Here is a 27,331-nt window from a genome sequence, read left to right as displayed (position 1 = left end):
TGCTCAATGCAGTTGATAAGCTGCTGTCATTTTAGAAGCAAAATGCTTTACTGGTAATAGTACATGTCCCTTTCTAATATATACTGTCGTGAGCAGTCACTGTCCAGCTCAGGTGTGTGTGCTTGGCAAATTTTGTCGTCATGTGGCATTTCACATAACTGTTATGCTTAATGCTTCTATACTCATTTGTTCGTAGTAGCAATCATGATTTTTAAAATAACCTAAAGTCAATGCATGAGCTTGTTTGCTAGAGTTACAGTACAAAGTAGTAAAATTAATGAGTTGAGCAACAGTGGCGTTATAGGTAAATTGTTTTAATCAATAGCTATTCCACAGGACAAATGGAGTATAGTTTTGAGGAAAAGTTTTAAAATGTTCCAATTTATCATCTGATTACTACAGAAGATATTTTGGTGTGTTTGCTCGGATTAGCTGCTGCTTGTTTTGTGTAGTTCATAATGTAACTTTTCAGGAAGCAAACCAGTCCATAAAGAAAGACAAGGCAGCATCAAGAAGTATTGATTAATAACGTATATGACATTTAACTTCAGCAGTATATGACATTCTTGGATAAAGCATTTTAACTGAGTATGTAAATTAACTTCATACAGTGAAAAAATGTGGTGGAATTTTTATGAGCAACTGAAAACTGAAGCTCATTGTTCTTTAAAAACTCTGTTATATACATAAAAATTAGAATATTGAAATGCAAGTTGCAGTTTGAGTTGACAATGTTATCGTTATCCTGGATGCAGTTGCTTTGTGTTAATTTCACAATAGCGAAGTGGTTCTCTGCCCCGTGTGCTATTTCTTCTCTGTGTCGTTGATATTTCACGTACTGATACACCACGCGGTTGTGCTGCCATTCAGAAGGACCTCCACAGGCTGGAGAAATGGGTCAACGGGGGTCCTGTGCAAAGGGCTCGGGGCAATGCAAAACCCTGCAGCTGGGAATGGAGGAATAACCCCCTACACCAGTAGAGGCTGGGGGCTGCTGGCTGGAAAGCAGCTTTGCAGGAAAGAATGCGGGCGTCCTGGTCAACACCAGGTTGACCACGGGCCAGCAACACACGCCCTTGCGGCAAAGGCAGCCAGCCAGCCTCCTGAGCTGTGTTAGGAAGAAGACTGTCACCAGCACGTCAAGAGAGGTGAATCTTCTCTTGTACCCCAGGGAGATGACTGCTGGCGTGCTGTGCCCAGGGCTGGGTTCCCCAGTGCAAGAGTGAGATGAGTGTCCTGGAGCGAGTCCGGTGGAGGACTGCAAAGGGGATGAAGGGACTGGAGCATCTGTGATATAGGGAGAGGCTGAAGGGGCTGGGGTTGTTTTGTCTGGAGAAGAGAAGGCTCAGGGGAGATCTTCTGAGTGTGTATAAATGCCTGGTGGTGGTGGGGAGTAAAGGAGGTGGAGCCAGACTCTTCTGAGTGGTGGGCAGGGGCAGGAGAAGAAGCAACGGGCACGGGTTGAACTGCAGGCAGTTGCCTTTAAAGGTGAGGAAACACTTTTTTACTGTGGGGGCAATTGAACAGTGGCACAGGTTGCCCAGAGGCATTGTGGAGTCCCCATCCTTGGAGATAGTCGGAAGCCATCTGAGCGTGGTCCTGAGCAACCTGCTATAGTTGACCCTGCTTTGTGCAGGGGCTTGGACCAAGTGATCTCCAGAGGTCCCTTTCAACCTCAATTATTCTATGAGTAATACAAAACTAGCCTGGCAAATCAAAAAAGCCCGATTTTAACCCATACCAGTTTCATACTGTAGTTTACCATGTGGCTACATGAACAAGGAGCAAAACAGGTGAAGATGCCTGTGAAAGCTGCTTAATCTCAGCGATGGGCAGCTGTCATTAAGAGCAACTTTCTTGAACAGAGTGAGCTGCTAATATCTAGTTCCATACCACTACTATTTAAAGTGCCTGTTTATTTTGGCATTTGGGGAAGAGGGGTTTTAGGTGTTTTGTCAGTGTACAGATAGGATTAGGTGGTTTTTAAGTCTCTTCCCATTTTTGGAGACCTGAATTAGTATTGTCCTAGAACAGTTGTCGTCTTATGGGAGCAACCGAACAGCCTTCATCCAGAGGAAGATCTTAATTTAAATTCAGCACTGTTACTGACAGAGTTGTATTATTCCTTTCAACAGCATATCAACTGTAATACGGCATCCACTCCAGACTTAGAATTCTCTTCAGATTTCACCCTGACCATTACAACGAGCACAATGTGTACGGTAAGACAATTTTCATTTCTTCATATATGGCCAGTATCGCATCAGACTAACAGGCAGTGCATTAATTAAGCTTCATTTATCATCAGTCCTTGCCTTGAAACATTCATTTCTGCAGTACAGAGGTGTCAAATGAGCCCTTTTTGTAAAGAGATGTATGTAAAACTCCAGTCATAGTGTTATGGTAGAATATAGGTAGATGAGGAAAGGGAACGATAAGGAGCCTTAGCTTTGGGATTGTTCCGTTTTGTTCTCTAGCCCGTTTTCTGAAATAAGAGTTTTCTTTTCAGATATGTTGTTACCACTGTGCTCAAGAATGATGCAGTCTTTATTCTCAGAAGAGCTTTTCTGAGTTTAGTAAAAAGAGTGAAAAACAAAATAGATATGGGAAAGACTATAGCTTATGTAAAAAACATAGAGCAACTCATATGGCAAACACAGTTTCTCAAGCAGGGAGGTTCATGAACTCTACGTGTGAAGGCTGAGGGGGAACAAATACAGCATTAGAATCTGAATCTGATAACCAGGGGGTTTACTGCATCTGTTTCATTGTATGCAAGTTAGTATTTTTACTTTATGTAAGTTAATAATGACTTACATTCAAAAGAACACTAATTCTAGAAAGGCTGTGGAATTTGATTGGAGAGGAGTTCTAATTACAGCAAACACAAGCTGCTTCATCTTAGTATTACAGACTATGCTGCATTAAATGGAGTGAAGAATCTCCAGCGAATCCGAGTCTGTGATCTCACTCAAGTGAGTATTATTTGTCTATCAAACACTAGTCAATGTGAAAAGAAAGAAAAGAAGGAAAAAAGCTTTCATTCTGAGCTTTAGAATTAAATGAAAACTTAGTACTAGGGCATCCTTCAGATGCTTCTTTGAAGTTGTGCCTACATTGTTCGGTATGAATTTACATAAATACACATTCATTTTGCAACTTTTTTTCTTGGTCATTCAGTATCTGGTAGTTATGAAAACACAGGGAGAAACACTGATTTTTGTGGTAATGAAAAATGTCCCCTGGTTTTTTTCTGCAAGGGCCCATGCGGTTTACGTTGCGTGTTTTGTGTTCCATTTTTGAAGTATAAGTCAAGGAAGATACCTAAGTACTTTTATTTAACATACTTTGTGTAAGGGTGTGAGTGACTTCTGAAAGAAAGGTGTTATGAATGTGTTTAAAGCTAAAACGAATTAGGTATTTGAACATGAATATTTAAAAGTGTTTAGATTGGTACCTATCTGAGAATACCTTTTTGATTTGACTTAGTTATGATGCGCAGCTTGCTTTCTTTGTTGGAATAAGGAAGAAAAGAATCAAATAGATGGTTTTTTGTAGTGTTACCGTTAGGCAGGGCAGTTGGAATAAAGATGAGGTACAGATGAGAAAGCCTGGTGGTGGCTTAGATTAAAGTAATGCATTGAGTTTTTGAATGCTAAATGATAAGCAAAGGAAGGATGACCTAATTTTCACAGATTTTATGACTGCATTAATATGCTTTTACATTCAACATCAATTATAAATGCTTTCTACCAATTTATTCAAATACCCCCATCAAATTTGACAAAAGTTTGTATTAGGCTCTGAGATCTGTAGTACAAACTAAAATTTTCATAGTCTAGTGTATTGTGATACTTCTGCAGGGAGTTTCATGCTTAGCTTTGTCACAGCACGTCACAGAATCAAGTCCAAAGCGGTAATGAGTAGCTAATTTTTAATATATTGTGATAAGTCTGCTACAACTGGTTTATTTGTCTTTCGCATGAAGAAGAGATTCAGGCTTCCTCTGATATGGACACAAAGAATATGTTGCTGTATAGTGTGGACACTTAGGTATCCAAGAATTTGTTATCAGCTTATGTCAAGCAATGTACTGGCTGGTTTTGGATGGGCCTGCGGGTTAGTTCATGCTGCTGCATTTGCCACCACTTTTGCTGTGTAATAGGATGCATAAGAATTTGTTGGTGTTAAAAAGTGAAGTATATAATTATAAAGTGAATGTATATAATTTAAAGTATTGTTATTAGTGTTAGTAGCTATGTACAAATACTTCATAGTTATTTTCTCAATTATCACCAAATTAAGTAAAGATACAGTAACCTCTTGTTTTTTAATAAATGGAAATCTATATATTTTGTTGTGCGTTCACAAAAAGAAAATCTGTGTTTATTTGTTACAGAATCATAGAATAATTCTAGTTGCCTCAGGGCAGGGTCAGCTTTGATTTCAGACCAAGCTCCAGTGCAGTCCTGGGTTAATTTTCTTGATGTGGCCACTTTTGAATAACTGATTAGTTAAACAGAAATCTTGACAAAATCTTGGTGATCTTTTTGATGTTTGGGTAGAGTAAAATAGCTTATTTTGTAAACATCTTTTTCCCTAGCACTAGACCTTTACTAAAACTTCATTTCTGTTGTATGAAATCAAGATGTAAACCTCCATTTTATGACTTCCAGGGAGAAGGGGAGGGAAGTGGGGGAAGAGCAGTGTTTCTGAAATTTTGCAGTGAATGCAGGTTCTAAAAAATGATCAGAACTCTGTAAAGTATTTTGCACTTCATCATTTAGGTTTATTGACACTTTGAGTGAAATTTCCACTCTTTCTATGATGGATTGTAGAAGTTTAGTTGGGGGTTGACAGTTCATCCATCATATCAGGCTGCCTAACCTTGCAGTAAATGAACAATAAAAGTCCATTATTTATGTTGAGAATTTTTGAGGAGATGCTTTAAGATTGCAATTTGTCCTTTGAAAAAAACCATTTGATGTTTTTCTTGTTTGCATCTGTCTTCTGTTGTTCTAATGGCTTTTCATTTTTTGCACAAAAAGAGAAAGCTGCTTATATTTCCCAAAATTCTAGCTTTTTGTACTTGTCTGTTCTGATTTTTGCATTTTTAAAATATGAACATTTTAAAATATTTTTACTTAATTTACAAAAAAAATATTTCACAATAATAACAGTTTGGAAATCCATCCTTATATGCTTGTGTATCAGGGTTTTTTAGCTCACAACCTAAAGTTCATTGCAAGGCAGCTTTTTCTCAGCCCTTTCTGTGCCATAAAAGTGAGAAAACAGATTTGGTTGTCTTATTCCTAGTGTTGCCATCAATAGCAAAGCTAACTTTGGACCAGTGTTACCATCAGAACGAGGACTCCTGTTAAGTGGTCTGTCTTTAAAAACCAAACAAGTGGGAAGCTTAGGTGCACGGCGATATGTTAGTTGTTTTGGGGATCCTATTGTAGATAGGCTCCTAGTTTACTCTGTGTCATCGGGTTGTGGGGAGTGGGTTTCCGTGCTCCTTCTTTCCAAGGCACTGCGTGGGTGTATATGGTACAGAGGAGTATATGGTAGACATTCTTACGTGGAAATGCCTCAGCAGCATGGAATGCGTGGTTGCTGTTGCTGAACTTGTTTTTGCAGAAGCTTAGCACTGATGGGAAGTAATTGAGCAAGTACTCGGAGAAGAGAGTTGCGGCCTGGTCTAGTTGGAGTACGAAACGTAATGTTCATCGTTGAAGGGCTAAGCTTTCAGCTGACAACTCTGGAGGCATTAGCCATGTTGGGGTGTGTTGCTTCCTCCCATCAACCTGTTTGCATGTTTGTGGTAACAGGACAGTAAGTTGTAAAAGCTAACAGGAATCAGCCATAATGCAGTCTTTTTACCAACTCATTACCACGTTTGCTTTGATTATGACTTGGAACACCCCCAGGACCCCTCAGGCAGGAGAGGCTGCACTTCTCGTTTCTGTAGCAAGATGTTAAATACTTTTAAAATATGACCTTAGTTTTTCCTCAGTCTCTCTCTTTTTTTTTTTTTTCCCCCTTTAGTAGATATTCTTTGAAATTCTGTTTTTATTTTCATTCTCAACAGAGAAGTTGACCTCTTCTTAATTTCCCCATGCTTTATTTCTGTTCTTGTAAATTGTTCTGGTGAACGCTTCAGGGAGGATTTCATAAAGGCTGCTTCACCTAGGAGAGAGTTAGGAACAGAGCTTTTTTCCTGCTCTTTGGCGGGAGGGACCACGGGAAGATCAGCCTCTCAAGCCTAATGCTAACCTTTGGGACTTGCCACCCACCTCTTTCTCATCCTTTGATTTTATTTTTGTTTTCCCCTCCATTTTGTGTTGTCACTTTTTAGTACAAACCTTTTACTTCCTGAAAACTGATAATGCAAGTGCTGAAATAGATATTTCTCTTCTTTCTAGATATTATTACTGTTCTTGCTCTTGGAAAGCCTTCTTGCTGACCTCTTGGCTAATTATCTGGCTGTATGACAGTGCCACTTAATTGTACTAGAGGTTGTTTGAAAACCATGCAATTCAGAGGGCAGTAGGCTAACTGTTTTCTGGTTTTAGATAAATGGACTAAGGACATAAATGCCCAGACTTAGGGATGAGCTTGTGCAAATAGAAAAACTATGCAGTTCCCAAAACCTAAGAGCATAGTATTAATTGACGCGTACCTGATTTGTCTGTTCTTCCACCTGTAAATTATTTTAAATTCCTTTCATACTTTTGTATGACCAAATAAACCCCCTAGCAGCATATTAAGTCATGCTTGTAACGGATCAGCCTGATGTCTCTCTGTAGGCGCTTCCTAAGCGTATTGCAGATGATCTTGTAATTTATTGAGTCATATCTCTTAAAAAATAAATAAATAAATAAAAATATAAAAAAAAAAAAAAAGCAAAGCTTGATGCTCTAAATAGGGTTTTCTTCCAGGTGTTCAAGCAAATAAATAAGTGTTCAGGAAAAAAAATCCATATAAACTTGAGAAATATGGAAAGATTGAGCAAAAATAAGCATTTTAAATGTGCCCTTGTATGTGTTGCTTAGTCTTTCAGAAGTTATTGCGGGGCGGGTGGGAGTCAAGGCTTTCTTCAGAGCACGTATTCTTTCTGTTGATTTTTCTTTTATTCCTCCTGTGGTTTACCACGAAGTACTATCTTTTAGCATTAAGTTTATTTATCATTATTTTAGCTTGCAAAGATTGAAGATTTTCAAAGCATGAAACAGTTGCATGGAATCATTATATGAAATTGTTTCAAAGCACTTCAAGTTGACTTGATTTCAGTCTTACAAAGATAATGGCCAAAAATAAATTTAATTAGCCTGCAAAAGTGCATTTTCCTAGTAAAGAGCTAGGGTTTGTCACTGCTGATTTTAATGAGACATCTGGCTAATATCAGTTAGTAGATGCTGCTAGGAAAATATTCCATTAATTGTATTGTAAGTTGATCACTGTGTGAGCTTTTGAGATAAAACATAATGGTGATTACCCTCGGTGTAGAAATCAATTGACAAACTTTCTCTTTGTTTGCGAGCGTTTCCCCTGTGAGTCCATCAAGGTTGATCTTTCCTAGCTGAATAACAATATCCCCTGGGAGGAAAATGGCAGTATCTCTTCATTGCTCCCAGGAGATCTTGTCAAAGAGCGGGGGATGTGTATAAAAAGTGAGAGGGAGGAAGGGGGTGAAAGAAGGATAATGAACCAGAGGACGTGACTGATGTATTAAAACCTTTAGAAGGAAAAAGGAAGTTGAGTTGACTGGAAAAAATGATTTTGACTAAGGAAAAACCTTTGCTTGTTAAAATCTTCTTAAATGTTAGCTTCGTTTCTTCATGTCCAGTCTTCCACTTGGGAGCCAAAAAGAAGTATTAGCATGTAAGTCTTTAATTCCAACCTTAGGTGAGAAATTAAATTTTTTAAGCTAAAAGTTGGAAATCTGGCTTTGAGTACCACGGTTGAACACACCTTGAATGGCCAATTTTTATTTAAAGGAAAGACTACTCCATCATGTTACGAAGCAGGATTTGTCCTTCTGATCTATTTAGTTATTGGTAGCCTCCTCTGCAGTGATCTCCAGATTCTTAGTCTTTTTAAAACACAAAATTGTTGGGTTTTAATAGCGAGGGGTTTCTTTTCCCTGTGATAAAAACGCAGCAACTCTGCCGCGTGGATGACAAACATTCCATCTCCATGCTTGGATAAACTCCATCAAAAGCACATTATCTCCCACTTCTGTGGCCAGCTGTCTAATTGTATTTGTTGTAGCCACTCACTGTTGGAACACGATACTAGTGAAGAGCAAGAATGATAAATTACTCACTGTAGGTGATAGCGATGATGATAATTTTTAATTTCCTTGTTCCTAAGTGAATTGGTAAGGTTGCCTTTATGAGTTCTCATAAGGAGTTGAGCAGTCTCATTTGTTTTATCCTGTTAAAATGCTGTATGTACAGCCAGCCATTTTCTTTAGAAAAAAGCCTTAGCATTCAGATATATTTGAATTAAAATTTAGACTCCTCTTCCCATTTCAGCTAAGGGCTCTAAGTGGAAGAGTATAAATAATATGTACTAATATTAATCTATTACATACATTAAAGCTTTTTGTGATCTTAATATATTTGGTACGTTACATGAACAAATGGGGAAAAAATAGGCTCAAAATAATTTAGCTGGGAGGGAAGAAAAATATGTTGAAGACAAGTGAATCTTACTGGGAGGACGTGCTTCATTTACAGTTTTTCTTTGTTTGCTTGAACACTTTAGAAACCCTCAGTGATGGATGAAGACCATAAGCTGTTTTACATGAAGAATAATATTTCTGCAGTGTTTCCTAATATTGAACATCCTTTGAGGCTAGAGCATGTGTCAGGCTAGAGTTGCAGTTATTTATTACCAGTTTAGAAATCATTATTTTTGTTTTCCTCTTTGATGGTATTCAAGAGACTTTTACTTGAAAGATTCTTCCAGAGAAGGCTGAAGTTCTTGTTGATTAGTTGTTGGTGAAGTTGTAAATGAGCTGTCAAAGGTGGAGCAAAAAGATGAGGAAAACTGCAATGGAAGAAATAACTGTTATCATTATGCTTAAAAAAAAAAAAAAAAAAAAAAAAGAAACCAAAGCAGTAGTTGTGAAACATCATCTAGAATTTATGGGGGTGTTGTTTAGTTTGATTTCTTGTAAAAAAGATGCCACCTTTAATAAAAATCGGGCCAGGCCTATATTCCATTTTAATATGCTTGTGTCTGTGATTGCTTCTAGTATGCCACTTGTAAGTGATTTTTTTTTTTTCCCTTATATTTTGCTGCTTAGCTGCATGTGTTAAATTTTACAAGAAGGGAGGACTTAATCTTCCTTCAGCTGGCTGTCGACCAACACCCCCAGGTCCTTTTCCGCCGGGCAGCTCTCCAGCTACGCTTCCGCAAGCCTGTAGCGTTGCGTGGGGTTGTTGTGACCCAAGTGCAGGACCCGGCACTGAGCCTTGTTGAACCTCATACAGCTGGCCTCGGCCCACTGCTCCAGCCTGTCCAGGCCCCTCTGTAGGGCCTTCCTACCCTCCAGCAGATCAACACTCCCACCCAACTTGGTGTCACCTGCAAACTTACTGAGGGTGCACTCGATCCCCTCATCCAGATCATCGATAAAGATATTAAACAGAACTGGCCCCAGTACTGAGCCCTGGGCAACACCACTCGTGACTGGCCGCCAACTGGATTTAACTCCATTTACCACAACTCCTTGGGCCTGGCCATCCAGCCAGTTTTTTACCCATAAAAGAGTATACTCGTCCAAGCCGTGAGCAGCCAGTCTGTCCAGGAGAATGCTGTGGGAAATGGTGTCAAAAGCTTTACTAAAGCCTTTGGCAAGGCAAGGAAAACTTTCTTTCTGTATTAGAGATGCGGTGTCATTTACCAATTTTTGGAAAATTAAATGTTTGCTTCTCCTAGAATAGTTGACGACTTTGCACATTAAAAGATTCATAAAATTGAGCTGTAACAAAAAAAAAAAGATATGCTCTGGATTTATAATGTTGTGGTAGGAATTAATTGTTAACATTTGTACTTATTTTCTGCTAGATGAATAAAATCAGACCATCGTAGTAAGACTATAATGGTCTATTCTTGGAATTCCTAGATTGCTTAAAGCAAAGCTTGAGTGGTTGTAAGAAGCTGTCAACTTCTTTTCTGGTATGAAGAAATCATTAAATTGGGTGTGAAGAACAAGGTTCCTTTTTGACTAAGGTTTTCTTAAGGCTAAGGTTTTCTAGATTAACTGCAAATATGAGGCTTCCCTTTCTCTTGGGTTCCTTCTTTGCTTGCTTGCTTTCTACAAAAAGGTCTTAGAGCTACGCTGAGATCCTGCATGCCCTCCCTGTATTTTGGCATAGAAGAAGCCCAGCCTATTTCTTTTGATAAAACTTTTAATTGAATGATCAGTTTCGTACACGGATGTATTGGAATGGGTGGTAGGAATTGTTGAAGGAAATGGAGAAAACAGTATCAGTAGCTAATTACTTACCAGTTTAAACTTTAATATAGGCCCGGGACCATCTCAGCCTTGAAACTCATTATGACTGTTCTTACTGATTGCTTTTCTTGTGCTACAAAATATTCTGGTGGGTTTTAGGAAGGCCAGGTATGCTCATTTTAATGAGTCTGTAGATATTTGTGCAGCTGGCTTGAGATCCCTTCGGCCTGGGGCAAGTCAAATATGACAAAACAGCTCAAAAGCAGAAAGATCTCAAAAAGGCAACAGTATATTTAAAAATTTAACTATAGCATAGTGTTTGGTCGAGCATGTAAGTGTGCATATGCTATAGAGGACCATACAGAACAACCCTTGTCTTGAGAAGAGCTGGTGAATTTAATAATTCCTGTAACGTGTCTGTTCAGAAATAGAACTGAACTTCATGAAAATAATGTATAATTTGGATAAATGGAATGCCTTCTAAAGTGCTATGTTGTTGGCAGGGGAACATGTGTAATCTAGCACATCAAATCTTCCATGTGAAATCAAGAAGAGGAAAGAAAGAAGGTAGTTAATTTAGGCTGGAGTTACTGGGAGGCTTTAGGATAGACTTGACCTTACCTTGACCTAGTTATATGCAAATAACTCTACTTCTGTTGAATAGCAGGTTTAAACTTTTGGTTTGGTTTCTTGTTTTACAGGGTAAGCTACAGACTGTGTGCATCAAAGTGGGATATATTTAATCCGTGCATTTTCACTTTCTGTTTTTCCTTAACTGTAATTGGCTTGTAGAATAGCTGCCGTAGTGAACATTAGGCAAACTTTGCAGCTGGTCAGTAGCTACTGGGTTTGGTATTATTGTTTTCTCAAAGATTTAAAATATGAGGGGAGAGGAGAGATACCTATCTGGAGATGAAACACAGTGTTGGTGAATGATGGCAGGTTGCCTAAAAATGTTTATTAAAAACAAATTACATAGCCGTAACCAATTTCACAAAGAAAAATCAGCAACCCAAGTGTGTGTGGGAGGGTTTTTTTTAGTTGGTTCAAAAAGAATTTAATGGATCAATGTACAACTCTTCTCTGTAATCCCTTGAACTCTGTAATCCATGGAGCTCTGCATAAGGTGGTCTTTGTCATGTGTAATAATTACTGTTACTATCTTTTGATTTAGATTAGTCAAATTCAGTGTTTCAGGTTGTTTCAGTTAGGGAAATCATTGATTCTGTAAGGAGTAAGGTGGTTATTTATCCTGGTCGCTTACAGAAGGCGTACAAGTCCTGTTTCCCTGAGCACAGGAGGTGGCAAATAGCAGGGCACAGTTTCCTTGCTTGTAACTGCGGTTTCTTTTCAGCCTGAACTTGATCCCAAAAAAAACGCTAACCTGGGGACGTTTTCTCAGGGTAGCATGTAGGGTATTTCTATTACTTCTTGCTACCAAGTGTATAGATAGTTGCATCCACCTTAGCTATGGTATGTCTGCTTGGAACTTTTAGCTTTTTGGTCCAAAATGTAGCTTGATTGTCTCATTTTCTCTGGAAGCCAATTTTTTTTCCCCTCAATTCTTACCGTATTTTTGTTGTGGCAACCTTGTTTTCCTTTCTCCAGTAATCATATCCTAGGTCTTAACTTGTAAGCGTATCAACAGTATTGACCTGATGATTGAAAAATATTTTTCGATGATTTAGTAGATCTGACTAATGTCCAGAAAAGACTGTGCATCAATAAAAGTAGTCTGATGGGTCAATAAAGCTTTGTCAAAACCTTCTCAATCTTTACTCAAAAAGGCGTATTAGAGACAAGGCTGTAATTCACTTGGGAATGAGATTCTCAACATTGAGTGATAGGACTTTACTTAAGGGATGGAAGAACCACCGTTTCCAATGTCTGGTGCTCATTTGTCACAAAGGTCCCTCAGTGTTTCCTTGGTTCATTTTTTTAAGAATATTTGCCCAGATTGGAATTGGAACTTGCCAGGCTTCTCTGGAGTGCCCTTAGTTGAAAAGCTAACACGGGTGCTTTAGCATAGGCTTACTTCTTACTGGCTTTAACACGTTATATTCTCCACCACCTTGGTGAAATCTGTTCTGGATTTAGACTAGAGAGGAAAAATACCAGAATGGTTTAGCTATCATTCAGATTACATATTTCACAATGATAAAGCCCTATGCCTTTCAGTTTGTTATCTTAATTTTGTAAGCGTGTTTGACTTTTTTTTTTTCCTTCACAATCTCTCCCTGAGTCAAAATGAAGGGCATGCTACAGAACTTGTCCTGAAATTATTCAGAACAACCAGTTTCCTAGACGTAGGAGAAAAACACTGGTGCCATGAGAGGAAGGTTATAATCAGTTGTTTGCAGTGAGTTTTCATGCAACGGACTTGCCACCGAATTGGTACGTTACTTGTTTGAGTGTGCTATAGCTGACGTGGGGAGAATCCCTTCCTGCTGTCACAGGGTAGAGAGTCCCCAGCTGCTGGAGCTGAAGTTACTCAAAAGCTCTCTTCTGGGCCATTTCTTCAGGCTGACATACAACAGCGTCACTGCCTTGGGCCCGCGGTCTGATCTGCTTTAGCCTTTTCGTAGGAGACAGTAGAAAGCAAATGAAGGTCAGCATGGATGGGTTTTTAGAGGCAGAACTGTGGAGTGGATGGTATTTTATTAGCATCTTCCAGTTCTTTATTTGAATTCTTGAAATTTCTGAGACTCTCAAAAAACTGTTTTTGCCAAAAAAGCAGGCCAGTATTAAAAGACTGTGTAACTAATAGTGTCGGTGTACTGTTTTGTGCGCGGACATTTTGTATTTCTCTTCAAGGTGGAAGAAAAGTCCTACTAATAAATTATGCACTGAAGAGAGGCTCTTTGAGGTCAGGAGGAGGATGGCAGGAGGGACAGAAGAAGTATTCTGAGGAATCCTATGGAGACTTGCTGTTAGAAACTATTTAACTGCTGAAAAGGCCAGCATGAGACATTTGTGAATCTTTTTCATATCTGTGTGTGTAGTAGAGGAAGAAAAATATTCCCTGCCTGGTTATGCTCTGCCTCTGTTCACAGGGAGCTTTTGTGGAAAATAGTGTTGAGCTACGCAAAGAGCGAACACGTCATGCAGAATCCCTCGTACTGCGTGTGCATTTAATGAGGGTCATGGGAGTCGTAGAGGACAAGGACTGAATTTTATGCTTGTGGATTTGCACATCTGAAAGGTTCTTTTCTCATATGTGATTCTAGTTGCAATTAGGGTTTGTGGGTTATTTTGATTTCTAGCATGCTTGAAAGCAAAAATCTAACCTTGCTCCTGTTATTAAAGGCTTGAAAAGGAGTAGAAACACCAATAGACGTGTATATTAATGATATACTTTTTCTTGAGCGTCACTATTACTCCTTTATCATATTTGCGTTTTCCTCTTTTGTTTACAGGCAGTCGCTGGTTATTTTGATATATTTTTTGAGAAGAACTGTCACAACAAGGTGAGTATTTGGGGTTATGCATTTAAAAAACATCTTTGAGAGATAAGGGTGGTTTTGTACTTTATTCTGCCTCAAGGTGTTTGGCAGCGAGTCTGTTTTGCTGTAGCAAACACTTCATGTGTGTGTGTGTTTGGTAATTGATTGATGTGGTGTGATATCAAAAATGTTGTTCTTGATCAAACTCTTGAACTCTTCCATTGCAGGTCTTGTTTTCAACTGGTCCCCAGTGTACCAAAACACACTGGAAACAGACAGTTTTTCTCCTGGAGAAACCAATTCCTGTAGAAGCAGGTATATTTAAATTCACTTGTGGTGCAACAGTGGTTGTGTTACACTGCTGTTATCATTAAATTTAAATCTTAACACTTACATAATTCTTGAAGTATTTTAAGAAGAACTAGTATATAAATCTTTCAACTGCTGTTAAAGAAATTTTTTTGTTTAAGCAAAACACTGGGAAATATCTATCTGTATTCTACAAAATTCATGTAAAAATACATATAAATGTCTGCATATATGTATGTAAGTGGGCACATGCCTTATACTTACTTAGCTCTGTACTGTAATTTTGATGAGAAAACTTGTGTATCAAAACATTTCCAAGGCAGAAAAAAGGAAGACCAGAACACTGCTATTAACATTCTTTTAACATTACTAATGTTCTTAAGTATCATATTTGTCAAGTGATTACACACGATTTTTTGTAGCGCTCCTGAACTATGCTGTAGTTGTTAAATGAATCATGAATATATGCATGGGCGTAGTACCTGGCACTGTGGGATTGCTCTTAAATTGAAAACAGTTTCGAAGAACTCACAGCCATGAACTTGATCCATTGAAGTATGGAAGATGTTATTTTGATACACTGCAAATTTTTATAACATGGATAAGTACCATAATATCTTTCACCTTGAATTTGATGCAAGTAAAAAGGCTTTTTTTGTCATCAAACAATGATGACAATTTTGGATAACCCAAAATTCAGATGACAAGTTGTTGGAGTAAGGTTTTGAAGACTAAAGTGATGCTTGTTAGTGGTTTTAATTAGTTCTGTTTTGTAAGTCTTGAAAATACATTTCTATGCAAGTAGTCAAATACTGTTGCTTTATAGACACAGAAATATGTCCGTGACTGTCACAGGATAGTCATGCAAGAGGATGGATATACAACAGGGCGAGAATTATGTGTCTTGCCCTCTTATTCCTTTAGAACTGCACTGTCTTTCAGGCTCTCCTAGTCTTTTTATAATCAAAGGAAATAAAGTAGCTATGTTTTTATACTGTTTTATTATTTTATTTTTGTTCACTTAAGTGCTGGGTATTTACTCGCCACTGTTGAACTCTTACCCGATGGTGAATTAGTTGTCTTTGCGGGCCATTTTTCTTTACAGCCTAGCAGGACCAAGGGAGGAACCTCAGAATGGAGCTCTTTTCTTCTGGTCAGTTAATAAACTCATGATAATACATAGCCCTGACCTGAACAGTTTATAAATAGACCAGAGATATGGGGGGAAAGTGTACAAAAACTTATGTGGATGCGGCAAAAGAAACTGAGGTCAAGAGGCTTAGAGATGCTATAGAGAAGTATTGACGTAGAGGGAATATTGTTTCTCTTAACAGACCTAATTATGAGTGTCAGTGGTGAAAGCAGCATCTGCGCTCAATTAGACCGCTTTTGCAGTTCCCCTTTCCAGCTATCAGCCATGGCAACTTTTTACCAGGAGCTCCTTTCCTGAAGGCACTATGGTCTATGTTATCTGACAAATCATTTCTCTCTTTCATGCTTTGACTTTATATTCTTAAATAATTTTTATTAGCATATTCTTAGGTCCTGTTAGTTCTTGGGATGCACGTAAGCATTGGTGCATTTGTACTTGGCTTGTGTTCTGTTTGGTTTCTCTTTCTAGGCAAGGCTGGCTAAGGTCTCCTTGCTGCAACTCATTAAGTTTCAATGTCATGGAGTGTGAAGTGAAATTTTAAGTGCAATGACATTTGTTAGAATGTGCACATTATTTAATATTACACAGATCATTTGACATTTACCAAATGTCTGAAATTACTGGGAGGTGTGCCTGGCTCTAGAATTGTAGTCTAGGTGCGGTGACTTTCTGAAGACAACTGCAGAAACAGTGTGCTTTGAGGCAGTGAACACAACCTAGTTGACATTCAAGATCACTTTTACCGCAGCTCCTTCCTTTCTCTTCATTAGCTCATATTGCTTAAAATTATTCCCGTAACAAATCTTGTTACAGCTATGCTTCTCTCTTCTTTCTACCTGTCTCCTTCTCTTCATAATTAAAGTTCCCCTTTCCCATCCTTTTACCCATTCTGTCTGGTTTTCTATTTTATATAAAATTACTGCTTCAATCTAGGATTCTCTACCTGTTGTTTCTAGTGTTAGAGAAGGTTCTGAGAGAAACTCCTGGTGTAATTTTCTTTTCCTTCGTAATCCCACTGTTAATTTCTATGGGATATTTGTTGTTCATGGGTGACATAAGCCTATCAGGGCAGAAGGTGTTTCCTGATCCTTACATAGGAATGTTGCTTAATTTAGGTCATTTTTTTTGAAAAACCATTCTCTCTGATTCTTCTCCTTCATCGTTCCAAAAATCGGTTTTCCTCAAGACATGTTACTCTAAGTACAGATTTCCCTATCTTCCATTTTTTCATATTGTTTTTTTCTTTGTAAAAATAGTGACTTAAATATTCATCTTGGTAATTTGTGGTTAACCATATTCTTTGATTTCTTCAGTCTTTCACTTTCCATTTTACCAGCTAAACAAACTGCTCAAACTGCTTTTGCAGTATATGTAAAGTTCCAGCTGTTTCTCATCTGTCACTTGTTAATGAATTAGCACTGCTTGTTACCTTTTTGCCACACGTGGTGAACTGAACTCCACTCCAAGTGTACTTAGCTTTTGCGGAAATTTTTTTTGTATTCAAATGGACTGTTCTCAATGTGAGATAGCTGAAAAAAAAAAAAGTAATGGTATTAGATTAAACACATTTGCATCATTTGAAGGCTTCAGCCTTTATGTCCATCCTTGTGTGTTTACCAATACTCATCAATCCTCTGTATAAATTCTTAGAATAAGAAATATATATATGGCACTGGGAGACACAATGAAGAAGACCCACTTGTGACTAAATGTATCAGGACAAGCTCTTTTCTTAGTAAATATTGGAAAATAAACAGAAATAATATGATTTGAGTCTTGCAATAATCTGACCAGTACCCATGGTGGCGTTTGCTTTCATTATTTTAATAGGTTATGAAAGAAGAATTTGGTGATATAAAATGCATTTAAAATGTTTTCCTGTTTTGGAAGCATCTTTCAGACAGGGCAGTGTTTTTTGGTTGTTTTGGGTTTTTTGGGGGGTGTTTTTGGTTTTTTTGGGTTTTTTTTCTCAGTAAAGAAAAATGGTTCCCTCAGATTTCTAAAGTCTCTATCAGATGCTTTATAGCTTTTGGGGATATGCCTAAAGTGTTTATAAAGCACCAACTGTGTTTGGATTTGCTCTGTAAAAGAGGTTGAGCTTACAGGTATCTGAACCTGTTGGATGTTTAACAGGAAAAAGCTGCTTTATGCCATGGCAAAATTGTTTTATTCTGCAGTGTGAACTAGTTAATTTTCTCAGCTGTTTGATGCCAGGTTATTTGTTGTAGAAATAGGTCTACTTTCCCAGCCATAAAAAAGACTGACTGTTTTGATCTGGATTCTAACGATAACAGAGTCATGCCATTACAAGCCAAAGGATGGGGCTTGCAATTAATCCTCCCTCCTTTGCCGTTCCTGCCGCAGCCTGCCCTAGGCGTGCAATGGTTGCAACTTCTCCGAGGTGGAATGGGAGCTGTTTAATCTAGGTCCAAAGGTCTGGAGAGCAAGGCAATAGAAGTTATACCTAATTAATACTTCTGATTTGCCACTGAATTTCAGCTTGATAACTAGCCAGCTTTGTATGTAGTTTTAATGGATAATTTCTGTTGATTTGGTTTAGATTTAATGTGTGAGTGGGGGAGAGTCTCTTACTCCTAATATATTCTGAAAAGCTAGTTTTATTCCTCAAACTGTGACAAGAGACTTGAAGCTGATGCACAATGAAGTAAAACAAAGTAGCATCAGCATGTTGGATATGCTTTAACTGCTTAGCATGCAGTAAAATTAAAGAAACTGGAGAAAGAAACCAGATGATATTTTATTGCCAGAAAAACTGGGTTTTCTCAGACAAAAGGCTATTGTATTGTGGACTCCCTACAGAGTACAAGGCTTCACTTAGCAGCCCTTTTAATAGCTTGAAAATGTCTTTATTTTGAAAATAGAAATTGAGATGCCAAAGCAGTATCTTTTTCTTATTAATGGTCCAAACATGAAATACTCCTGCTAAGTTTCATAAACAAAAAATTATATACAGAATATCATTCTCATTTGGTTGTCTCGAGCATTTATTAAATAAATAAAATGCTTACAAAAATTATCTTGCAGGGCTCACAGAATCTTTTCAGTAAGAGTGCATTAAGTTAAACCGCAGATCTGTATGCAAGCAAATTCTATTAGCAATAAAACAGCATATTGTCGGCATTTTGTGTTCTTGATATTGCCTTGCAGTGGAAGTAAAACCTTGATTTGTTCTTCTATGGTGCTAAAAGGGGCTAGCACAGCAAAACTGAAGTAGAACTCACATGACTAGGCCCCTGTAAAATCCTTGATTATCTTTAACTCCCCAGTCTCCATAATTGGGTAGCTGTTTGTAAATTTACAAACTGAAAAATGTTAATTTGTCTACCTAGAGAGTTCTGTTAAAAGTAGGAAAACAACACTGGCACAATTAATCTGTCTGAATGTTTTGATCTTATACTGAAATACTTCAGTATTGTGCGTCCCAGTTGGATAATTTGGTTCCTAATTGAGATTTTAGTGTCTGTTTTGCCTGTCTGCAGCTGCAACGTGGTGTCTATAGAACGCTGTCACTTGTTCACTTAAAAGTGATACCTCCAAAAATGATGCTCGGTTTTAAAATCTAGTAATTGTTAAACGTTGAATTTTGAGGTCAGACTAAATCTTGCATGTCTTACACTGTATCTTCTGAAATCTGCGGTTTAAAATCATCCTGCTGACTTTCCAGAAACATCTGTAAGTACGTATTTCAGGCACTAAATTGAGAGAATCTCTTCCCATGGCTGTTTTATCTTGTTGAAAGATAATAGGAGTTTTGTATCTAGACAGGAAAACTTGGATGGATTTCTTGTGCCATTCTGTGTGGCCCCCTTTGCGAGTTCTGCGACTGCAAGGGGATATGGCGCGTACAGCAACAACAGTCTTGTTTTCTCAGAATTTTGTCATGAATATTGGGAGAGAAAGACTGAGGCAAGGCTATACAGTTTAGGATCTCTTCTACAAAAAGTGAAATAAGACTAGTTCTAGGTGAGCGAGTTTGGCTACTGCAGCTATACATTTTGGAGGACCAGTATCTGGCCTTCACAGTTCCCTGTGACAACTATTTCTGGTACCTGAGCTATCTTGGGAATCTCGGTCGCTTGCAGCGTGTGCACGTTATCTTAGGCCGCTATACAAGGCTGTCTTACCTTACTCAACTAGCTGTGTAGACTTCTTTGCAGCAGCCTAGTTCATAGTTTGTTGCAGGGAGTTGAAACATGCCAGTTTGGTACAAAAATGCTTCAGAGAATATACTCGGGGCATGAAAGGAGAAGACCAAACCTCAACATCGTTTCAGAAGAGGCCGAACAAAGATGTAACAGAAAGGAGTTGGCAAAGAGCTGCTGAGTTTATAAAAGTAACCAGCCGGCGGAAGAAGGGTGTCACAGATCAGATGGATAATACCAAAAGGCAGTGACTACTGCTCAGTACAGAAACTGCTTGTGGCATCTCATCGGGTTGGGGATGCAGTGAGAGACGTGGCCAAATGGGAAGGTGGTGGTCTGTGTACAGCTGCAGGTGCCTGCAGTTTAAAAAAATGAATAGGAGGATTAAGGATAAGTTACTGAGTTTAAGGGAAATGCTCATGGTCCCACCACAAATTATTTCTGTCTTTCATTGTTCTTTTGCATTTTCAGAAGACAGACGGGAACTGCTATGGGAACTACTTTCTAGCCAACTCTTCTGGAATAATGCTTTTGAGAGTTGCTTTTTTCCAGTTGCGTGCTAGACCTCAGTGTTGCGTAAGATTGTGGGTTTGGTTGGTCTAAACCAGAGTAGAAAACTAGATGATGATTAAATTGTCAGTCTCAAGCAAGGACAACCTTATCACAAAGAGCAGTGTCAAAGCTTACTGTTGTGTAAATGTGAAGGCACATCTGACTACTACTTAGAAGCTTGTGGTTATTGCAGTGTAGGGGATTTGTAAAGATATTTCTCACTGGCAGTTGGGTAGTTAAGGTGTCTTTAGCCCAAATGCACTGCAGTTTTCTAGCAGCTGTCTTTGAAAGAATTCCAGTGAGATCTTTGGTAATTTTAATGTGGGTCAGAATAAAGAGTGCTTTGAGTAGCATGTCCTTACTTGTCTCGCTGTTAGCTTCATAAAGCTCATCCACAGGAAGAAAAGAAAGAAACCTGAAGGATCTTGGTTGCTGGCTACCTTCAGTAACTCTTCCAATCTTTTTCGTAATCAAAGAGGGAAGGGACATCAAGGTGAATTATTTAAAGGCAGGGTAGTTTCTTCACATTACAAGCTCATTGCCATGGATCGTTTTGAGCTTTAAGTAGATGTTATGGATATGTATGCAGGAGACTGAACCTTTGGATTCAGTCAAATCCTTTCCAATTAATCATGTTATAGACTGAAAAAATATGGTTTTTTGGCCTAAGCACTCGTAGTGATAGGGCTCTTGTACTGAGAGGTATCTTCGCTCACAAACTGCAGGCGTACCCTGTGTATGATTGTATTGCACAAATATAAGTGAAAGAACGATTGCTCGCAGTTTCACTGATGGTAAAAGTCAGAACCAAAATAAACTATTTTAAGTGTTCAGAGCACATGCACAGAGTGTACTGTAATCAGACGTATATTATTCGGCAGTGGGTCAGTATGGATGTAGCGATGCATTTTTTTCCTGTGCTAGCAAGCTTGTGCAGCACTTCTGCTGAATTCTGTTTTTTTCTTTTGGGGGACAATTTCAGGACTCCCCAAGGGATAATAAAAATGCAGGAAGGGGATCGTAATGGATTCAGTTTTGTCCTAATCAAACTGCAATGGCACTGTGTGGTTTACTTGCATTCAACTGAGCGTGATAAGAGCAAGGTGATGCAGCTGAGTCCCAGAGACAGCTTCCTCCAGGCAGCTCATAGGACAGCAGAATGGTGAAAAAACATCAGTCATTTTCTATCTCCATGACATTGATTAATTGTTCAGAACTGCCTTTCTGTTACTTGGTTGCACTGCTGTTGTTTGCTTCGGCCCTCAGAAAAGGCTCTTTCGAAAGGCAGATTTCATGTGGTTACTGCATAAGAAATAGCTGAGAAAAACGGACTGCTTTGTTTCATTAACTGCCTTTACAAACAGGATCTGAGGGTTCTGATTATAGTCAGCTATAACTTATGAAATTAGATTTTTACTTCATTTATTGTATTGCTTTGTATTAATGTTTTAAAAGGTAAGATTGAAGTATGGATTAATTTAAATCATGGAATTTCAGTTCTCAGAGACTTTCTATCTTACTGAATGTTTTAAAAAGATAGGTTAAATAGAAGGTTAAAATATATCAAATAATGCATTTTGTAGCAGTTCTGAAAATCTGTATGTTCAAACTAGGTTAAACTTCCTAGCTAGAGAGAAGCTATAATGCCCTTTTTCCTTTACCTTGTCCTTCTACCTGGCAAATCTGTCTCTGTCTAAATAATGTGTGAAACCATTTTCACAATTCTTTGCAAATCACATTGTGTTATATAGGTTATTTGTGTCCTAATAATAAAGCTGCACAAGAATTGAAATGGAATCTCCAACTAACTGTTAAATTATGAAAAAAATACAAAATTATCAAAGAATACGTTTTTTTGATCTTTTGTACAGTGTTAGTACCACAGTCATTCTTGAAAAGCTTTCTTTGATGTTTATACCCCAGCCTTTGAAAAAAATATCCTGCATTTATTATTTATAATGTGGATCTTGTGTCAGTTTACTGTTTGTGGATGCAACTGAGAATTGTGCCAAATGGAGAATTCTAAAATTTTTACTGAATTTGAAACCGGCTTAGTTTTCAAATTCCTATTTGTTTTCATTTTTGCAATAAGAATATTGAAAACTTCAGCTTTTTAACAGAACATAAAGAATGGCTTTTAAAAATCGCACTAAGTAATGAACAGCTGGGAAATACTTTGGATCCAGTGAGGTAGAAAAGTATTAAGGGTGGATGTGGCTGGTGTGAGGGATGGAGATGAATGGGGCAAGGGAGGCCTAATGGAAGAGTACCAGAGAACTTACTGCTCTAGCTCGAGATCATGCTCTCCTATAACGTGTTTAGTAGAATCATCCGCTTAGATGTAGTTCTTGTGGTTTTAAAATGATGGTATGAAGTGGCTCCGCAATGGGCTTCCTAAATATTTACAAATATAGCTTAAATTGCAGGTCTTATTAAGGACTGAAAACAAATTGAGATGAGTTTTTTTTCTAGTAACTGCAAGCAGCAATCTTCACAAAAGCATGGTGAAATTAAGAGATACCTGCTTGGTAAGCTCATTAAAAACAAGACTAAAAAGCCTGTATAGGTAATTTTCCTTGCAATATGAGGCAACATCTGTCTTTGTGTATTTTTTTTTTCTTCAGATATTATAGTATTCACTGAGTGTGTAGTTTCCTCAAGATAAAAAGAATGCAATGTGTATGTTGGTCATGAAGCCAGAGCCAGGCTATAGGAACAGAATTTGTCATTCCAGAGCTTTTGCAATGACGTTTAAGTTGCATAAAAGTTTGAGCTGTAACTGATCTTTTGCGTATCTGACTGAAGGCCACCAAACAAGATATCCCGATTCTTCTAGTCCCCCAATGTGTTATAGAAGGTGAAGGTCCTCCAACTTCAAAATTAGTCTCTTGCTGGGGCACGTCATTTCAGGTACCTTACTGGAAAATGTTAATGCTGTTGGCTTAAAGTTTTATTCTATTTTTTCTAACATAAATATGGTGTTATTTAAAAACTTCACACGTGGTCAGATTTAAAAATTAAATCCATTCTGCCTCTCTGCAGTCCAGGCCATTGAATTGCACTTGTTTGTAATTAAATAAAATATAAAATACTAACCTGAAGGTATTTGGCTTCCACTTCTGGATTGTATCCTGAGCTCTTTTCAAACCATGGTTTTGTTATTTTTGTATGTGACAAGTCTGAAACCATTCCTGTGCTAATCTGAGTTTGAAGCAATCTCTGATGCACTATGTACTCTATTTAGGTAGTTCAAAACCCATAAAAATCTAGTCGTTTCTACTTAAAGGGATGTTGATACCTTCTGGCTTCAGGTTTTTAGTCTAGATGCCAAAACCAGGAAGCCATTCTTCACACACAAATACTTGAAATTGCCATGTATATAAATATTTCAAACACTAAGATGTTTAAAAAGTAATTTTTTCATACATACATCACATTAATACGTTCAGTCATGTATGTCTATATCAACAAAGAAATTTGCATTTCCAAATAAGTCTGCAGTTTGCTTCCATTTCTTTAACTCTTGATTGTGTTTTTCTCTTTCCATGAAACTAAAGACTTGAAGCTACAGTCTTCAAGTACTAGGTTTACAGCACACTAATGTTTTCGAGAGTTATTAACCTCTCTCCAGTATTTAGTGGGGACGATGTAGCCCAAGTGTCAGTTGTATATGGTTTAGGGAAATTTATGAAACGCTACCCCATACCTTTGCTCTGCAGAGATCTGAGGCTTTGCTTTTTGTTACGGGCCTGCTTCCCAGCCGGGCACACAAGTCTGGAAGAATCTTTCGGCATTGCCCAGGGAACCTGGAATTTGCTGGCTTTTTGTTGGGGTGTGGGATGGGAGTTGCGGGAAGCAGATGAAAGTTAATAAGGAGATTAAATTCTCTTTGTCCTCCTGTACTGCCTTCTTAGTAAATTTGTGCTTAATACCCAAAAATATGAATAATGTTAATTAAAGTAGCTCCTTAAGTATCTGGAAATCAAGAACCTTGTTGAAAGCTTGGTCTCTCAAAACTGCTTTTTAAATAAAGCTTTCAAGTAAGCAAATAGGAAACCCTATGACTAGTTGGGAATGGCTATGGATTTCAGTTTGTGTGACTTTTATGTGATGGATACAAACTTGTAACTCGTGTCTTAAACTTACGTAGCATGAATCAGTTCCTGGAGCTCCTAATATCTGTATATCTAGTTTTCTGGTATCTTCTTATGATAAGGATCTTAGATGCGGGAAAGAAAGAAGTTAAGAACAGCTGTGCCTATAGAGAAATGGGTTCATTGTCCCTTCATTTAGTCCTGTATAAAGTTTCAGATGGTTGCGTAGCTATAAAAGCTTTTCACATCTTAGCCATTGAGTACGTTTGCATGACGATAAAATAGACTGTTAGATCATGAAATTGGACTTACAGATCCACAAATAATCTCCTGTCCTGTGTGTAAAAAGTAACACATCTCTTCTTAGAGAGTATACACAAGTTCTTAAGCTGGCACACAGGTTGAATTTTTCTCCTCATTTATTTCAGAATCTGAAAGTGCTTTTAAAAATTAGAACAGACCTTTGAATTATGTAAAAAATAAATGTGGTCAAACTTGATGTGCTGTGGAACTGTAGCTGCTGTTGGGATGGATCCAGGCTTGATCAGCACGGCCTAGGACAAAATGTTAAACAGAAACATCAAGGCCTGAAATTTCTCTAGGACAAAAGCTTTTACTTAAATTTAGCAACACCAAAAGTGAGAGTGCCTCTCTAGATGTCTCTCAGCTCTTTCCTTCTGTGTCTAAGCGTTCTCCCTGGTTTTAGCTGAAGCGCATATATGCCAAGTGTTATGGTCGAGAAAGCCTGACAGTTTGTGAGACAAAACTTGCTATTAATAATGTGTATACTTGAAGTGCTGTGAAGACTTCTGTGTTAATGTTTCCTGCCAGATTAAAAACATTACCTAATTAGAGCTTAAATGAAATGCAGTGCAAATAGAAACCACATGGCATAGGGAGCTCAGCAAAGGAATAATGCAATATTAAATTTTGTGGAGTAGCAGTTTTGCTTTTTTATACTTCTATTATTATATTACGTTTTATTACTGCTAATAATTTGCTTACTTCATGGATGGAAATCTATGTTCAAGAATTTAAAGACGTTATATATCATTTCATGAGAAAACGAGTTGATATTTGAAACTCGGGGGGGGGGGGGGGGGGGGGAATAGTACAATGGTACTTTGAACCTGTCCAGCTGAGACTTGTCTGTGCCCGGAAGTGCTAGGTAGTGACGTGCAGATCCAACTTAACCAGTGCTGTGGTTTAACCCAGCAGGCAGCTAAACGCCACACAGCTCACCCCCCCGCAGCGGGACGGGGGAGAGGATCGGAAAAAAGGTAAAACTTCTGTGTTGAGATAAAGACAATTTAATGGGACAGAAAAGGAAGGAAAATAATAATGATAAAAGGATAAACAAACCAAGCGATAGACAATGCAATTGCTCACCACCCGCTGACCGATGCCCAGCCAGTTCCTGAGCAGCGGCTGCGCACCACCACCCTCTGCCCCCTGGCCAGCTCCCCCTGGTTCTTTCGTTCAGCGTGATGTCCTGTGGTATGGCATAGCCCTTTGGCCAGTCGGGGTCAGCTGTCCTGGCCGTGCCCCCTCCCAGCGTCTCGTGCATCTCCAGCCTCCTCGCTGGCAGGGCAGTATTAGAAGCTGAAACGTCCTTGACTGGTGTAAGCACTGCTCAGCAACAACTAAAACATCAGTGTGTTATCAACATTATCCTTGTCCTAAATCCAAAACACAGCGCTATACCAGCTACTAGGAAGAAAATAAACTCTATCCCAGCTGAAACCAGGACAACCAGATACAAAGAGAGGTTAATGTGTCCAAGGAGTACAGAGTTTTTCCCCAGTCACAAGTAAAATAATTGGCAGATCAGCTCTTTGGGTGAGTCATCTGAGAAGTAAAGCATCAGACATAACTCAGCACCTCACCAGGTTTAACTGCAGTTAGTCTGACTTATCTTTAAGACCATCGCTTAGAGCTTTGAAAATGTAAAGGAAACTTTTGTAGACTTGTTTAATTCTGATTAATTTGGAACAGCTTCTCATGGAGCACGAGGGTATGTAAGGCATCTTTGTTGTTACCGTGCATGATTCGGTAATGTAAGCATAGTAATCTTCTTTTTACTTTTGCAGGAGAGGCCTTGAGAGGAAAGATAACGGTCCGCAAAAACAGAAAGGATCCACGGTCCCTCTTTATAACCCTTTCAGTGAAGGACACACAGCAGACCTACAGCCTTCAGTGAAAATTCTGTGCATATAACTTTGGGAAATGTTAAATTTAAAGGATAGATTTAACTGTTGATAACTGTTTCTAAACACCCAAAAATGGTAAACTCTTGGATTTGTGTATGTATACACACACACAAGAATATGAAAAGTTTACCTAGAATTGAGAGAGTACTGTTTGGATGCTTTTGCACTGGGATATGGAGACTGACAACAAAATCAGATTCTGCTGTGTTTCACATGATGTGGGGAAGGCAAGAAAGATGGGTTTGGGTTACATGAGACTGGTGGGGGAGAAAAATCAGATTAAAGTCTTGCTGTGAGGAACAATAAATATGATCTCTCAATATTGTTTTATTCTCCAACTGGCAAAATCCTTGTGCAATTTGGTTTTTTTTAGGAAAGAAGCAGCTAAATCATGTGCCGGTGTACCTCAACAGCAGCTGGAAAATCCCAGCAGGAATAAGTTTGGAATTCCAGCTGCAGGATTGCAGCAACAAAGACTTTATTACACTTCTATAATTAAAAAGTTGTATCACATTTCAGTTACATTTATCTAAATAAATGAACCGAGTATGTTATATAATGCAGTTGCCGGTTTCCTTGTTTTCTATGTAATTGGAAATTCTTCTATCTATCCAGTGATGGCTCATTTATTTGTGGCTACAGTTTTTTCTGTACTAGCCCATTGGAGCATAGGTGGATGGAAGCGTGTATTTCAGCAGCTTTAGGAAAAATACTATGAACAACTAGCAGCAGTTGCTGAAACAGTGGATTTGGTTTGGCTGCTTGCAGAAACAGCCTATGAACAATCAAGGACTGACGTGCGTGTCGTCATGTTTAAACACTTTAAACTGCAATAGAGTTGGAATGGTAACGCCATGCAGTTTATGCGCTTGCATTGTACCCGTATATTTGTGTTGAAAGTGGTTTCAAAAATCGTTTCAAGAAGCAAGGATGGCG

At 38.4% G+C, this 27,331-nt stretch overlaps 1 protein-coding gene across 2 annotated transcripts in view; it reads left to right on the top strand.

The window, feature by feature from the left end:
* Positions 1–26,923, top strand: part of PRMT3 (protein arginine methyltransferase 3) — a 71,304-nt gene extending 44,381 nt beyond the window's left edge. For both annotated transcript variants that reach the window (XM_082318587.1, XM_082318588.1), the window contains 4 exons: positions 2,136–2,222; positions 13,888–13,938; positions 14,142–14,229; positions 26,276–26,923. In XM_082318587.1, the coding sequence (XP_082174713.1) occupies positions 2,136–2,222; positions 13,888–13,938; positions 14,142–14,229; positions 26,276–26,385 (336 nt within the window). In that variant the 3' untranslated portion in view covers positions 26,386–26,923. The remainder of the gene's footprint in view (positions 1–2,135; positions 2,223–13,887; positions 13,939–14,141; positions 14,230–26,275) is intronic.
* Positions 26,924–27,331: the final 408 nt, after the last annotated feature.

The sequence above is a fragment of the Platalea leucorodia genome (genome assembly GCF_965183815.1).
Source record: "Platalea leucorodia genome assembly, chromosome: 7".
Taxonomy (NCBI): Eukaryota; Metazoa; Chordata; class Aves; order Pelecaniformes; family Threskiornithidae; genus Platalea; species Platalea leucorodia.
The sequence above is the reverse complement of the archived record's forward strand: the minus strand, read 5'-3'. Positions and strand labels throughout refer to the sequence as shown.